Source organism: Oculina patagonica, chromosome 11 (genome assembly GCF_052425735.1).
Source record: "Oculina patagonica isolate OP01 chromosome 11, crgOcupat, whole genome shotgun sequence".
Lineage (NCBI taxonomy): Eukaryota > Metazoa > Cnidaria > Anthozoa > Scleractinia > Oculinidae > Oculina > Oculina patagonica.
In genome coordinates this window covers 485609-502933 of record NC_135768.1, presented here as the reverse complement: position 1 = coordinate 502933, position 17325 = coordinate 485609, and the positions used below count along the sequence as shown (strand labels likewise).

Below are 17325 nucleotides of genomic sequence, written 5' to 3'. Positions count from 1 at the left end.
AAGATAAAAACAAAAAATATACAAGTTTCTTTTCAAATGAAAAGTAGTCATTCCTATCATAATAATGAAATTAAAATATTTTCAACTAATATAGTTAAATACATACATATCTTTCATTGGTTGTTAAAGGGACCGTGTCACGGATTTAAGCCAAACATAGGCATAAGAAATGACCATCAAATTCGTTTAAATAAATAAAATACCCTTTTAAAACAGTCAAGGAACATTTCAATAACACAACAAATACAAAAGAAGGAACGGATGGCCAAAAGCGACGAAGATTGAAACGGATTGCGATGTGGGTTTTTGAAATATGGTCCGGCGGAACAGTTTTCAAAGTTAATCTTGTATGCTTGTAACTTTAAATAATAACGCCCGGGAGACACATTTGGCTGCAACGAAGCTATGTTTTTTTCATTTAGAATCATAGAATTAATTCTTTGCAAACAGTTAGTTTCATAGCGAATATTTGACAAACTTTAATGATAAAATTAAATTAGCCGTGACATAGCCCCTTTAAAGACATTGCTGTAGTTCATGTTTTCGAGCAGTGCACGTTACACAAATTGTTTGGATTGTGGAATAGTTTCTACAGAAATAAAACTTTTCCTATTTTATAATTGAAAACGATGACACATGAGAAACCTAAACATAAATCTTCTATTTAATCATTTGTTATATCTTATCGCTCATTCTCGCAGCTGGGTGCAAAGCGAGTGCATTGACCAAATATTGAACTATAAGAGCAATATCAGGACATTTGACTGACAATTTTTGCCCCACTGTTCTCAAGGTCTAAGTGGTACTTTTTTTATTCTACTAAATATTAGAGGTCAAGGGATAACAGGCCTTTCCTTTACGATTCCTTGTAGATATTTGGATTTTATCCTTCAACAACATCAGAAATTATTTTATCTTTCAATGTAGAACAATAAAAAGTATTTTAATAATGTTTGCCTCTTGAACACGCAGACCTTCGTTTTGGCCACTCTCCAGGTGCTCAAATCGCAATTATAATGTTGTTATCTCCCTGTTTGATGTGGCCGGCCATTACTTCGCGATTTCCGGGGGCGAATGTACATTTGAGGTCTTATACTAAGCCTATTGATCTTTTATCCCGTCTTAACGTGAAAATCTCTTGAGCAAACAAATGTTTTAAACTAAAACGATGCAGAATGTTTTGATTGTAACGTGAGTTTGTGTAAAATAGTCAAATACACATGCACTTATCAGGGCGCATTTTAAAAGGTCACATATTTTGCACGGTCACTCCGTCGCGTGGCTTGAAACCCTGCTGTTAATTCGAATGTTTGTAATAAACGTCAGCAATTAAAAAACCCCTTCAAACCCCATAGTGCTAATCAACTCAGAGAGGATTAAATCAAGAGTGTCTACTTCTAAAGCGATCGCGATGAAACCCTGGTCTCCATGCGCTGTGCTTTACTTTACAGAAGACATAGGTTCGATCGGCTTGAAAATTTGGCTTTTAAGCTTTTATAGTGATATTAAAAGCCAGCATCGTCCAGAAAATTAAAAATAACCTTTGATAACATTGCATGACTACTCTGTCGTTGTAAAATTCATATCTCTTTCAGACACACTGTTCAAGTGTTTGCAATTTAGTCATGCCGTGACCTCCAGCCGTCTGTTTGGATTCCTTTAAAATTGATATTTGAAAACATTTTCTCTGGGGTATCACTTGTCATAAAGGGCTGTTCTTGTCTTTTCCTGAAGTTGAACATAATTGGAACCATGCAAATAACCTCTGCATGCGCATACCAGTCTGTGTATGACATTAAACGTGAATGCTTAATGTTGAGTGTTAGGTTCCAAACAGTGGGCCAGTCATTCACAAGTGTGTACTTCTTGCTCTCTTCGGCATTTCTTGCATTTCACAGTGCAGCACCACAGGAATCGACACTGGCAATTTTCAGTTATGACTACTTTTTTCATTCGTGCTCCTCGGTTGCAGCAGAGCAACTGGCATCCGCCCACTCCCATAAACGTGTCGTTGCACTGCCTGCCCACAGTTCCATGAGAACCGTAATACGGGTCCTCTTTACAAAAGTTTGGGGACTCTGTGGTGTACACCAAATCGAGTTCTGTTGGAGGCTTTATTGTTTCTCCTTCTTTGATCAACTTGTCGCCATTATTGCTAATAATCACTTTAATAGCACCATCAAAACGGGCTTTCAATCTATCACCTACATCTCTAAAGTGCGGCATCTTTTCCCAACACGTTTTCACAGAGCAAGAGCCCGAGAGACCATAGCATTTGCATTCTCTTTGCATGTAAAGCTTGACCGCCTGGGAAAAACAAAAGAAACCAGATATTACGTTTAAGTTGTCGTTGACTTACTCGAGATTAATCTAGATCTAGTGAGGTTATCTCAGGCATGCTGGATTAATTTTATCGCGGGAATTATCTTTTTTCGCGAGTTACGTTTCAAAGTTTTAAAGCTATCACTTTCCGATGGGGCTGTTGTCTTTACAAGTTGCGGCGCCTTTGTTCGAATCAAAGTATTTGTTTCACGGTCGGGTGAATGTTGTGGATAACTATTAGAAAGGACAAAAATAGGGGCTTACTACAAACGAAGCACAAATATTTGTGGTGGAAATTCGTTCATGTCAACCTGCCAACTGTTGGGGGCACTTGTCTTTCACAGTCCCACTTGTAAGATAAACTGTCAAAATTGAATTAACCACTCTGTCAATAAAGTTTACACTAGAAAATTAAATTCCTGTGAAGATTTAATACGATGGTGTGAAGAACTGATTAAAACAAACTGAGGCATTTAGACGTCCTAGGGAAAAAATGCCGTCGCTTTAATGAATTGTGTTAGCATGGAACCATCTTTCTATTTTCCTTTTAGGGTTAAACATTTAGACTCGACAGTGAAAACATTTGTTTGTCGGCTTGTTTTGGATAATACCGCCTAAGGTATCAAAAATTAAAGCTACACTGTTAACTCATTCTATTTATGTGTAAACAAAGGGATAAGATGCCACAAAAGGTATGCAAATATAACAAATTCAGTGATTAGTGGAAGGCGTATATGTAATTTAGTCTTTCTTCGTGAGAAATTAACATCAAGATTGGACGGCTTCGTGTTAATTGTTTGAGCAGCGGTGTAGGTGACAAATTAAGTTTCTTCACGCCACTTGCATTCGAGCTATGCTTTGTCTTCTTTACTCTTAGGTGGCTTATCGGCATCTCTGTGAAACGTCTTAAAGGCATTAGCAGCCGAAAACAATTTGCTCCCGCCGGAAGCCCAAAGGTGGCGCACTTTCGCATGCAAACGTTAGTCTCTTTAACACCCAATGTTGTTATCAGAGCTTAATCCTTAATCAAAATTGTAGGATCATCTCGAAATAAACGATACCACCAAAGGCGAGACAAAATGAAGCGAGCGCTTTATACTATGATCACAAAAATCTGTTTTTAATTATTGCCCTAACCGTCTGGCGCACGTTTCAAGTGCCATGGAATCCCAAAGAATACATGCATGTTTTTCTGACCTCGTTAACTCTAAACAAGCTTATTACTTAGCAATAATTGCATGACAATTGCTTTCACGGTCTTTCCACAAAGGCTCTGTCTTGTTACGAGTGTGTTTGATGCTTCGCTGTCTGGCTGATTAATTTAAGAGTTCCACAACGACAATGCCATGTTAAGGACCGGAACGCAAAGAACTAAGATGACAACGCGCCATAAGAGGTTTGTTGTTTATACAAGTGAGAAATGGACGGGGCTTTGGGAAGTCAAGACAAAGTGTGGTGTACCACTACGGAAATGCTTTACCTTACCAGTCGCCCTGCCTCATTATTGTGCTTGATGATCATGGAACGGCCATCGCTGCTCTTGTCCTCTTGCATCAATTGTTGCGAAATCTCGTAGCCGTGCTGAATATTGTCGCTGCAACCTCCCCACTCGAACTGGTCGTTCTCTCCGATGGGGAAAGCCTGATTGGGAAGGTGGTTGTCTGTAGGGGGGTACTCGTTTCGGGGATACGATGGAATGACGTTGTTGGAAAGGACTTGTTGCGGCGGTGGAGTTACCTTGCGACATCCACATTGCTGAAGATGACCCATACTGCATGCACGCGTGACAGAAAAGGTTATCCCGGCTGATGTGATGGCATAGATGAACGCCGTCTCCCTATAGTCTGAAAAAGAACTACAAGCTGAGTTGAACGTGTCAAACTTCACAACTGCTTAGTCATCGCTGTCGATGGTGCGGTTTTTCAGGTTGTGCGATCAAGCAACACGCGCGCGGAACGTACAATTCTCATGCAAAGTTTGTAAAGTGTGACCGGAACAACAAACTTAGTTGGCGTGCATTCAAACTCACCGTAACGAAGAATTTTCTTGACAGAATTCTTTGACGTCGAACAATTCCATCGCCTGTTTCTAAACTGCCACTGACACTCTTCGACGGACACGTCCATGCCGTCAAGGACGGTGGAAATCAGCTCCGGCTTGGATTTGCAAAGGTCCTCTTTTGTTTGGAAGAATGACTGCGTTTTCTTACACACGACATTTGGGTCCTGTTGTAGTGACGTCTCGAGTGACCTGCATTGACGATTAAAAGTACTATGTTTTAGTAATCTACTAAGCTAAGTAATATAGGGATTATTTAACCGCGGATTCCCAGTATGTCATGGCTTTAAAGACTTTGCACAGTACTCACCACCATAATGCAATAACTTCGCTTGAATAAATAACAAATAAAAATACACTCGGTAAACGAAGCTTCATGGCACACTCAAAAGAAACACTTATCAATGAAGGAGAAGAATAGCGAATAAGTGCTGCGCACCGATTTAATATGTTTTATAAACAGATGAAGCTCTACTCGATTGTGATTGGCTTGTGGAACCACATGTCAATCTACCAATTTAATACTCATTTAAAAGTCATTCCATCATCTGAAAGACATTAACACAGAAGTGGAGTGCAAGAAGCTCTTTCATCAAATCGTTTTGACTGGCGCGCTAAGCCCTTTGTGATTTTTTTTTAAAATAAAGTACATACTACCCATTTGAGACAAAATGTGGCAAAATTATCCCACATCCGACACAAGATAAACTTAATCAATAAACCAAATAACTTGTACAATCCACAATTATCACCTTTGTCTAGTTCCTCTTTGAAAAGACTTGGCATGGAAAGAGACAGACGAGTGTAATCTTATCTGCAGCATTGCTACTGAGCCAATTTGTTCGCTTAATTGGTGCCTTCGGTTGTCAACAACGACTTTGAGGAGGCAAGCCCTTACTGACCTTAATCATGCAAAGATTGTTTTGTTAGTATTTTACAAGTCCAAGGGTTGGATTTCTTCCATTTTAACGATACGTTTTAGCTGTGGTCGTGCTTAGTTTCCGGCTGGTTGTTGAGGCCAAAAAAAAAGAAATGACATTCATATTTTATTAGCTACATTTCCTTTAAGTTCTTAGGTTTAGTTTGCAGTAGTTAAGCAAAAAGCCCAACTTTGTTTTAAAGCTAAACATATGCCTAAAAATAAAGTTTGCAGACATAACAATGCTTTAAAGACAAACTGTTTACTTAAAAGCTAATTACTTTCGTCTGATTTCAAACGATTCAAAAAGGAAGGTTTATTTCAAGAATGTAAATTACTTAATGCACTGAGCTCCCCGGTATTTAAGTAAGTAACCATTTCGGGAGCATGGCTTCCGCGTTCAGGAATTTTCTAATTGAATAAAACCACGAGCTATTTACAGAGCCTTCGCGGGTTGATTTATTGACAGAGAAGCACAGGAAAAAGTCAATAACAGAGATCTATTTATGGATAATATTATGCAATTTTAAGTTATTTTGACTACGGAAAGCTAGTAAAGTCGTCAGAGTGACGAATAAGAGATAAGAGGAATAAGTGTTAAGAAGATTGCTTTGAATTTATCGTAGAGCTCTCGTGCATCAAGTCAGTGTTGATAAGCCAGTTTCATAGTTTTTTCTACATTAGAAAATGTTTCAATAATTACTGAGCCGGTTTGATAAATTCGTCAAGTATAATTTATGTCACTTGATATTTATCGTCGAATCGGCGTTTCTAGAGCTTGCTACAGATGCTAGAGAAACCGAATCTCCGTCATATATAGTCATTCACCCGGTTTTATTTTGATCCGTAACTTTGCATCATTTAAACTTAAAATTCCAAAATAAAATTGGGTTGGAATCTTTGAGGTTAAACCACTTCCTGTTGTCCTAAAAACAGAGCCATTCGAAGGCCTCAGCTCCATTTTGGTTTTCGACCCGAAAAACGAAATTCTTCGCTTCTAAAGTGAATTAAAAACAAAAAAAGGGTTTAATTTGCCTTTCTTTAGTATCATGGCGAGAATTTGGAACTCTTTTAGCCCGTCAAAATTCACAGTAACAGATCATTCAGATATATAACAATTCAGTGATACTGACATTCAACTTCTTCAGCGGATTTTTGGTCACATTGTTGACGATCCAGTCAGCCAAAAAACTTTAGCCACGTTAGGAATGATTTGTGTTTAGTTTTAATCAAAATGTCACCAAGGACAAATAGACTTTTAGAAAAAAAATTGTATACAATCTGTCACAAAGTGAATACCTTTGTGTCATCGGTCGAAAAATGAAGAGTGTTTTAGTTATCTCCCCTGGTGTCTCAACTCCTTATACTTCTTAATTGGATCTGAGAGAAAATCTTTCCATTGAGAGCACTTTGAATAAATCTATACCGGGATAACCAAAAAGTCAATCTCACATGATGAATGGCTGAATATTATAATCCTCACTGTGATGACAAGTCTCAATTTAAGCAAATGCCGAGCAATCATTTTTGTCAACAAACTTCTTCAAATCTTGGAATTCGATGATGGCCGACATTCCCGCGTTAACTGGTTTAACGTTATTTTAAAGATTATCTTCTCGAGACTTGAAATCCCGACGTGACGATCTCCAGATGAAGCTGAAGAAGAATCAGTTCAAAACTGAGTACCGTGCACAAGAAAAGATGGTCATTTTGCATGAAAGAATACAAATCCTTCTTTGAAAAAATTGTTGCCCTAAATTAACAGAACAGTTCCGCCAAGCATATATTTTACGGAAACCATTCTTCAGTAAATGTGATTCATGTTCATCTACACGTTAAGTGCTAACAGTTATCATTCCATGCAGATTTATTTTTAAGGACTTTTAATGTATTTCGGATGTGGCACTCGAGTGGAGAATTTTTGAGTCGCGGAAACAGTCACTGTGTAGGTTTAAATAATAGTCTCATTTTTAAGGACAGTTATTTTTTTTTGCTACTCCTTCCAGCCATTGAAATATTTCTAGAACGTATTAGTTCCTTAAAGTGAATTAAAATCTTATTAATACATTATCAGTCAGACAGGTGACGAAAATAAAGAAAACTATGATGAACTTGGTACCCGGGGGGGGTACTCCCCTATATAAGGTATATAGGTATGTGCCGCCCCAAAGGGTATGGTTTTTGAGCCGTTTTGGTCTGAAAACGGGTATAGATTTTGAAAATTTTGGTCTGAAATTGGGTATGGTTATCTGGGGAACGTTCACGAAAGCTTATAAACTTATTTTTCTTCCCAGCAACCGGAGCGAGTAACTGGTGAGAGACAAAGAGAAATAGTTAAAATATATATTTCAGCTAAATTTTACCTATTCATCCTTGTTACGTTGACTTCCGTTCAGCGTTCATTTCAAGGTCAGGTCTGAAAACGGGTATGGATTTTTGAGTCCAGGTCTGAAAATGGGTGTGGAAAATGACATTTTTTGGTCTGAAATTGGGTCTGGATTTGGAGATGCGGGCGGCACACCCCCACCCCAATTCCAAGGAGTACCCCCCGGGACTTGGTAACATTGAGGTTCCATCAAATTCTTAGCAAAAACATGTGTGGTCATTTTTAAGACAGAAGAATTCGTGTTTCGAACACGAGGATGATGTAAGGACAAATCTACTTTGGATCCGATTACACTGCTTAGTGAACAAAATAAAAAGATCAATATATTGTAGGTATTGATATTGACTATTCGGTTCTTTGGATTGCGCCGCCACCGTGGCTGGTCGATATTTAGAAACACTTAAAGTTTCAATGGTATCCACCCACGGAACAGACCGCAGGTGGCGTGCTGTGGTCATGCATATCACCTTGGGCGTGTTTTGGTGGAACTTTTCCATTCATTCATTTATTTAATTATTTATTTATCCATTAGACTACAATGACGAAGATGATAGACCGGTATCTAAAGACTGAAAGTGGAGAACAATCTATAAAACACGCAGAAAAAAATGTTTCAGACGTGTTTGCCACAATAACAAACACGGCATTGTCTGAAGTTAAAATAGAAACGGTTTCAATGCAAAGGTATTTGGGTATTTAAGTTAATTGCCCTCATTTAATTCATATGAATTGACGTGGGTGTAGTCTAACTTCGACTGGAACACAATGTGAGGTCAAGGTATATAGACACGATGTGTTTGAGTATTTAGTTAAAAGTTATCTTTAAAAGTATTTACAACAGCGTGGGTGTGTTGTCAAGGAAAGAAAATGCTAACAGCCCAAAGGAAATTGAAAGACAAGAACTGCAAGGCTGACACTACGTAGAAATGAAAAAAAAAATTAACGGGACAACGACATGATAGAGTCGAAACTAAGAGTCAAAAATGCAAACTCTGGAGCTGTACAAGCAGCATTTTCGTCCGCGGTCCCTTGCTTTCAGTTGTCACAAAGGAATTGAGTATTCTCAACTCAATTGATATCGTAAAAAGCAAGCATCGTCGTGGGTGTGTTGTCAAGGAATGAAAACAATGTCAACCATATGCACTTGGGTGTTTAAGCTAAATGCTCTCGTTAAAAGCATGTACAATGACTAGTAAAACAAATTGACGTCAGAGATGCTTTCGTTGACGGCCACGCGGACGGGAATTAAAAGCTACTTGGGAATGGATCGAGAACGTTCGGGGGGAGGTCACTGTTAGCAATTTATGCAAGGGCTTCTTTCTAAACAACATCGAATTCCTGGTTAGGTTAATACGCTACTCAACAAAACGAAGACTACGTTCATTGATACTCGAAAATACGGTCATCAACAACAGAGTGAGCTTTGTTTGAGGACAATAACCAGTAACTCGTATTTTTACTTTAGATCTAAAAAAATATGCACAAGTAAGATTGAACTTGTCAGGAAGTGATTTACGTGGTAATATTGATCTTATTTTGAAATTACTGTTAATTTCGCGAACAAAAGTGAAGGTGTCCGAAGCAACGTGTTCAGAAGGAAAGTGAGGCTGAAGAAGATTGTATTTGTTGGCTCCTATGGAAAAAACAATCGGTCGAAAAAGATGTATAGAATTAGGCGCCTACGGTTTATGCATCTTTGGAACTAATATCGTGAAGGGAAATTGAAGCGTTTCCTTGGAGATTTAAAGAAGAAGAGCCATGTTTGACACCATTTATCCGAGTGGGTCTCAACCTGCAAGGATATATTAGTGTTCCAAAGAAATTGCTGTAACTTTAAAACTTTATATGAGTACGATTTTATGTTGTGTGAGTGAAAAAGCCTGTGTGAAATATTGTGTTGTACCAGTCATTAGTGCTTCCTTCCGGTGTTCCACCGTTCATCGTTGATTCATAAAAAGGCAAATTTCAAATGTTTCACCTTAAATTTTGGCCAATTATAGTACGGAAATGTCCATTCTTCTCTCCGTAGCAGTCTGGCTTAAAGTAATGAAACAAAACCGTTTTGCTGGAGTATTTCTGATGACATACTTATTTATTCTAGTTTCATGCACAGGGTTTGATTGTTATATGTGATAACTCTGTCACGAGTCGGATTATAGGTTTTCTCCTTACTCTTTTAATGTTTGCAAGCTGTTTAGATTCTCACACATGGTCAAACCTGCCAGCTAATAAGCTAGAAGGGGTCTGTGAGAAAATCTCGCATAAGATTCGAACTTAGATAAAAATGTGTGCAAGGTTTTTGTGAGAAACACTTACATTTTGAATTTTCCAATAATTTCATCATCTGGTGCTCTTTGAAAACAATCATTTGTCTGTCATTTTCATGATAGTACAAATGTACATCTTTATTATCTTTACGTCATTTTATGTGACTTTATGCAAGGTTTGCCATTGTCTTCTTTACGAAATATAAATGGAGACTTTCTTCCGGAGCCGTACTCTTGCGTTACTAACAAGATGTGCAACGAAAAGTTTTTAAGTTAAAGATGTTCTCAAAATTTTTTAAATTTGTTGTAGTAACCTAAGCTTACAAATTGTTAGAGATAAAAGGATATTGATCAAATGCTGCACATATCTTTTACTGAGTATCACACTTGACTAACACTTTTTGTGACCAAGTCAAGTCCAATCCTAAATAATCCGCACGGCGCGTCATTGCTAGAGAATAAATTTGGTCACTATTGCATAAAGGGACTAAAAGTTTAGCCCTTTCCCCAAGCAGGATGGATGGCAGTCCAACGTAGGGTATTTTTCGGCATTTTTCCCCTAACAATTCAACGGTATCCATTTATACTCCTGGGAGAAGAGAGGATTGAGAGTGAAGCATCTTGCCCAAGAATACAAACACAAGGAAAATGGTAGAGATCAAACTCACGTGAAACCATTACACCACAGCGCTCCTACAAAGGAAAACTAACTACTACTGAGTTATGAATTAAAATCTTTAATTTTTGCAAGTGTGGAATTTACGCATTATATCATTCCTAAAGAATGTCACTTGTTTTGAACAGACTTGCATGACTAGCTTAATCTTGTGTGTTTGTTGCTGTGTCATCATCATCATTTAGTGATACAAATTGTGATTTGTGCGCTATGTTAGTTCTTATATCGTCATCTTCTTTCATCGTCATTTGAAATTGTGGCTGTAACAATGCCAACTCACTTATTGTGCGTTGAAGGATTTGTTGCTAGATCATTTTGATTTTGAGCATTCTTCTTTAATGCTGCATCGTTACTTCACTGGTAGTGCTGCAACGTTGGTGTTTATTTTCTCTCATCTTCTGCTGTTCATGTGTGATCTTGCCTCACATTATCTCGGTCTTTTTCTTTAACCATTGCAGTGCCTCCCCCTGTGACAGTGTCTTTCCAATCTCTTGACACGTAGTGAAACAGAGTACTAGCCATGAATTACATAGGCCACTTTGCCACCCATTTTTATATCATTCTTTTAACCAGTCTGGCCAAGAACCAGAACGAGAGGTTTTAGTAATGAACAATATGTTTAATAAGTAAAGGTCGGATCCAACATTTTACTAAGAATGTCGATCACTAAGCTTTTGAGCTTCCTGATTTCCTTTTCGAGCCCCATTGTTCTACTCCTAATACTCCTTGAGTCACGCAAGTCAATTTTCGCGAAAATAAATAATCCAAGAGTAAACGTCGCAACAAAAATAGTTATTCAAGGAAACGATAATGATCAGAAAAATACAAGCTATTCAGATTTCAAGTTGAACTAAGAAACTGAATCTTGATGAATGGCTGCTTTGCGAGAGACGTTCATTTATTGACATGCAGTGAGACCTAAGTGTTTGTTTTAAAATCCCGAAGGAGAAAATATATTCTCATTTGGTTGATCAATGCAGAAAACAACTACCTCTCCAAGAGGAAAAAAATGATCGGTCGCTTTTTTTACAAAATTTGTACAACATAAGGAAGCTGACTGTATTTTTTCATCTAATAATAACTTACAAGTAATGACCTTGATCGGCGGCTCTTTTATCTTATTTACATTGTTAACATTTAAATGTGTAGTAAAGGAACATCCTTGCAGCGAGGCCCAGCATAGCTGATCCTTTTGTCTTTTATATGATCTAACTAAACGATTTGACGACAGTCCATCATAACCTGTCAACAGCTGGACATCATAGAAATTCAGTTTATAATCCAAAATATTATCCAAGAATTGTTTAATGCAATTTAAGAGTAATAAGGTGATAATTATGTACTAAATACGAAAACCGGAAAAAAAAACTAAGGGATTGACAGGTATAAATGATCGACCAGCTCAATTAACTTTGAAATCTTATGATTTAAAAAGTTTCATCCAATTTGTAATTTATTTTCATTTTTTTTTTGTAAAAATCCAGTACCCTGCTGTCGACCTAAAGGCTTTCATAGTCTTTTACTGTAAGTATGCGTAAAAGGAAATGAAATAGAAACAAATGCGGCAACCTTTAAAGTTTATGTTTTCATTCTTTCCACCTGGCTGATTTTATCTAGACCATTCTAATGATTTGACTTCAGAACTAAAAATAATTGCAACATTCTTTAATCTTATAATAACCTTCTTGTATAATATCATGTGTTATTGTCTACGCTACTTCAAATTAAAAGCTCCTTGGTATAAATATCCGATGATAGCGGTTCCTTGCTAGAACAAAGGAAGGTTAGAATTCTTCAAATTTTATTTTGCGAAATTTGTCGTTGTATGTGAAAGCATTTCAATACATGACTTAAGTGCTTCTTTTACGTTTTATCTATGGATGGGAAGGCATAACAATTTCAGAGTTAAATCAAAGCTATTTTTTCATCACATATAATTAGAGATAAATGGCTGCTAAATATAGAACAAATTGAATCCCGTTACATCTAATTACCTACTCTCAATTTAGCAACACTCTTTGCACAAAACGTGAAGAAACCAACGACGATCAGTTAAGTTGACGGTTTTCCACTGAATTACTTCAGTTCGATATTTCTCATTCCAACCCATTTTGTCAGAGTCCTTCAGGTTCCTGTTCGTGATTTTCTCAAGTTTTTGCCAGCTCCAGTGTGCTCTGATTTCAAGGTTGCTTGTTTTGAACTTGGATTAGTGGTTGTAAAACGAGAACGATGAAATGAGATGAGATAACTAGAAGGTAGGCACAGACCTTTTAACATCAAATCGTTTGCATTCAAACCGATTCAACTACTAAAACATTCAATCACGTGAAAATGTTGCTTCACAGTCTTGTAGAGGAATAAACTTTTATAATGTAAAAAGTCCATATCAAATTAAAGGTTGCTTCTTTTTCTTAGAACTTCGTGCAGCCCAGAACCTTGACTTCTTTTGACTGCACGTAGAAGATCGTGGAAATATCTTAATATTGGGAATCACGAATCACGCAAAAACAAACGCTTAAAGCCCGGGCCAAACGAGGATGAGAGTTGATGAAAGTTGACTCTCATGAGAGTTTTCGTCAACCCTCATCGACTATCATCAACTCGGGCCAAACGAGAGAAATTTCTCATCGACTCTCATGAAAAATTTTGAGCTTGTTCAAAGTCGATGAGAGTGCATGAGAGTTTCAGGCTAAACGAGAGCAAGAGTTTGAACTTTAAATCCCCAAGAAAGAAAATAAATAGCCCCAATCACGATTCACATAAAAGGTATAAGGGACCCTTTATTTATTTATTCACAGTTATTTACAATAAGAACAGGTGTTAGAAACAGAGACGTTAGTGAAGAATACTTTTAGAAAAGAGAAGTAAGTATTTTTAAAAAAAGAAAATTCGACATGGTGTTTAGAAAATGAATAATTTTAACGACCTGTCAGAGTTAGAGATATAAGTATAAATATAAGTGTACAACAAATAAACGTGTATTGAATTCGGTATAAACGCCGGATCAATTATCCAACATAATTATTATCTGCGAGGGCCAAGGGCGAAGTTGTTTCCGTATTTTGTGATTTAGATGCCTCAACAGCACGCGATGCTTAATTTACAATGCTTTTTGGTCCTTGTCTTCTTCACAATCAAAAACCTGAAACAAGGCCGCAAATAAACAAGATGCTGCTCCTCTGTAGAATTAATTTCAGAAAAAAAGTTTTTCGTGATGCTTTATTCAAAATGCTGATGGCCACTTTGAGATACTTCCAAGCTCTTGAAAACCGCCAACGTAAACAAGCCTATATTTAATGATCACTCGGATATTTTTAACTTTTTCTTGGCCAAATTAAAAGTGTCTCTTTTAAACCAAACAATGGTAAAACGTATTCTAAATCCTGATATGTGACAAGATTTTAATAACTCTTAATGGAGTTTCAAGGGAGCAAAAAGCAAAAAGGCGAAAAAAAAAACACAATGACTTAATTCTATGTTTTGAAAACAACCTCTTACTTTTAGACGCCAAGGCGGCAGACAGTGAAAGAACCAAACTTAACTGAAGACAAATACAAACAATGCCGTGCTCGTGAAAGTACTAAAAAGACCATAACGTGCAGTGTTTTAGACATCTCTATGATTTACGAGTAATTAAAATGGAACAGACAACTGTACCAGACAAAAAAAAGTCGAGAGACCGTTATATAAATTAGTCTGAAAAATTTACTTCATAAAAGGTTCACTTGGAGAATTAATAATCTCAAAAATATATGTCACATGCGCACGACCTTAAGGTTGAAATGCTTTTTAAAAATCGTAATATTTGTTACGAATACGAACGAATAATAATTTTTAGTGAAAACAGTGGGCACAAACTCTTTTTTTATTATTATTTAACAAAGGGAGGCTAAGTTACGAATGTTTAGATTCATTTTTTTTACGAAATTACTTAAAGAAAATGCACTTTCGTGTTGACGTCGTGGGCTGCTTTCAACTTCTTGAAAACGCCTCGGTAAAAAGCCTTGTGTTTAATGGTTACTCAGACAATCTATCTTGCTTGTGCCAATTTTTTTTAAGCTAAACAAAGGTAGATTAGTTAATTAGTTCGGGCACATACTTTCAATTCAAATGCAAAAACCCTAATTATTCGTTTTCCTGTTCCATGTCAAAATTTTAATCTCTCTTAATGGAGATTCCAGACGCAAAATGTAAACAAACGAGAAAGCCACAAAAAAAACTTAGATCGCTTCGTTTTGAAAACAATGTCATACCTTTTGGGAATAAAGCCAGTAATGCGATCGGTTAAATGTACCCATTCCAAACGTGACCGCAGTTAGTTTCTGTCGCCTAAAACTGAGAAACTTTTGTCGAATCAAAACTATCAAGTCAAACTTTTGTCAAATCAAATCTGTCGTTCCAATTCCCCTAAATATTTTCCAATCTTAACCATCACTGCTTATATTTAGTTTATTATGTTATTAGCTTGTGTCGATCTTTGATGTTTTTTCTTCGTCGATTTGAAGATTAATTTTGTCACAGCTTGTTTTAAACAGAATGCAATAACATCGACTGACCGGTCTTCAGACAGGAGATCGAGAACGCTAGAAAACTGGGCATGACAACTTTTGGAGCGCGAGCACTCGAGTACTCGTGCTATTGTCTGATTGGATAACAATAATCGGAAACTTTGCGAATGCTAGTGCTTTCACGAAGATTTACCCACAATACTGCTTGCTCCCCGAACTGTGTAAACAACAATTACAGCGATGCTTTTCAGTGAGATCCGCATATCAGTCAGACGTGCAAATTATTTTTACAAATATGTTCAAAAACAGGTGCACTATGACCTTGTAAAAGAGTTGGCAGTATTCTGTAATGCATCCCCCTGTGGTATAGGGGGTGAGGGGATACGCCCACACTTGATGGATCGAAGATGGCTTTGGGAACAGTAACATTCACAAAGAACGTTCTCGAAAAGAGAAGAAGGCTATACTCATCCACATAAGGAGGCATTGGTAGAAGTGTTTGCTATGAAAACGCTTGCTTGTTCCGATAAAATCGTTCACGGTGGAAGACATTTCTTTTCACACAACGGACTGAAAGAACCTGTACTATCTATTGTGGTGTTTCGGGTAACTGAAGATGAAGTAATAAAAACCCACTCTAGGATTGCCAGGAGGAAGAGCTTTCTGTTAGTGCCAAATGTTGTTGGACCACTTTCGGTAAGATTTAAAAAATCTCTCCGGAGGTATTCAAAGCCACCTAAAATATTAAAAACTAATAGTGGCCATAACATTGTTCAGGAAGTAAAGTAGATCTTTTCATCGACATCATTTGTTTTGTAGTAACTTTCTCACCAGTCTATACCAAAGATGTTTCTGTTTTAGAAAACTATTTATCCCAAAACGTTTATCAATTGGGGAAGACGCAGCTTGCAGTACAGTCAAGAACCTAAAATTATATATTGATTACCTCATCCCTACAGCAACAAGAGGTTTTACAAAAGTTTTAATTATTACGAGCAGACTTGAACGTTACCGTACAAGCCTTCAATAAAAACGGTTCGAACCAATAGCACAATAAACTCACTTTAGAGATGGGACGATTAGAGTTACGGCTTATACTCATTCTATCAACCAAGATAAATGCCAATGTAGTTTAATAAATTAATTGTGAACAAAAACGTTTGGACGACATATAGCATAGCTGTTGTGACAAGTAAACTACTAACGCTTTTTTGTTCATTTGAGTTCTTTTGGAAGCGTGAATTTGAGGCCATCAAGGTACTCTGCTTATACTTGCATGATTGTTCAAATTTCGTTTAAGCGCTTTTGCTTTTTGTTTGCCACAAACAGCAGATGAAGACAGCAGTGGTAGCGCTGAGTCTTACCTGTTTTTACCTTCATTTTACTCTAACCTTACCTTGACAATTTCGAGTTTTGTTTAAACAATGCCTGTCCTGGCTATTCATTAGTTCCTGAAGGTTCTTCGTCTCCATGATGTCAACTCTAGTGTTTTCCACTCCCTACAGCGTAGTGGTTGTCTTCCTAAACTTCCAGATTCGTTGCTCCTCGAAGGTATTGTTGTCCAGTCCGCAACAAGGAAGAACACAAAAGTATCACTAAACCAAGCAACATTTACAATGCAATACGAAATTGTTGTGTTTGACATCGGCCATCTGGAATATATCTCGGTTATTTTCAGGCAACGACGGGATATGGCATTTATACATCGGTAAATAATTCACATATCCCTTCATTGCTAAAAACTAGCTATATGCTAGCATTTGTGGTACACAGTTCAGTCCTTCTTTGTGAAACTCTTTAGATTGCCTATAATTTTGTGTTTTAAGATTAAAAGAAGAAAATATGCGAAGGATGATAATAAAATCCGTTAACCTACTTTACACTATAAAAACATGCTCTGATATGCGCGTCATGATCTGAGACGAAAAGTAAACAAAAACTGGGATAACGGCAGGGGTTAAGTATAAGAACATTAAGCACTGAAAATAAGTTATTATTTACCCACTGTTAGGCGACAACTTTCCCTGTCCTTTACTAATTCTTTATTCAAAATATTTATTATTTATTTTATTGCTACTGATCTCCGTCAAAGAACTTGATTGCTACAGCATAAAATAAGGAAACAGTTGGCAGTTGAAAGCACCCCCCCCCCCTTCCCCTTGTAAATTTTTTAATTAACTTTAATAGGT

General features: G+C 37.1%; 1 protein-coding gene across 2 annotated transcripts; it reads right to left on the bottom strand.

Moving 5' to 3' along the window:
* Nucleotides 1-522: 522 nt before the first annotated feature.
* On the bottom strand, nt 523-16941 carry LOC144629788 (protein Wnt-6-like). 2 transcript variants are annotated; one of them, XM_078487998.1, is made up of 4 exons: nt 16533-16941; nt 4352-4572; nt 3808-4166; nt 523-2307 (listed from the first exon to the last, which is right to left on the bottom strand). In XM_078487998.1, exons 2-4 carry the CDS (start codon nt 4446-4448, stop codon nt 1846-1848), a joined length of 918 nt encoding a protein of 305 aa, XP_078344124.1. In that variant the 5' UTR covers nt 4449-4572; nt 16533-16941; the 3' UTR covers nt 523-1845. The 2 variants fall into 2 exon arrangements, with proteins under 2 accessions (XP_078344124.1, XP_078344123.1); XM_078487997.1 differs by lacking the exon at nt 16533-16941 and adding an exon at nt 4691-4797.
* Between the last annotated feature and the right edge of the window lie 384 nt (nt 16942-17325).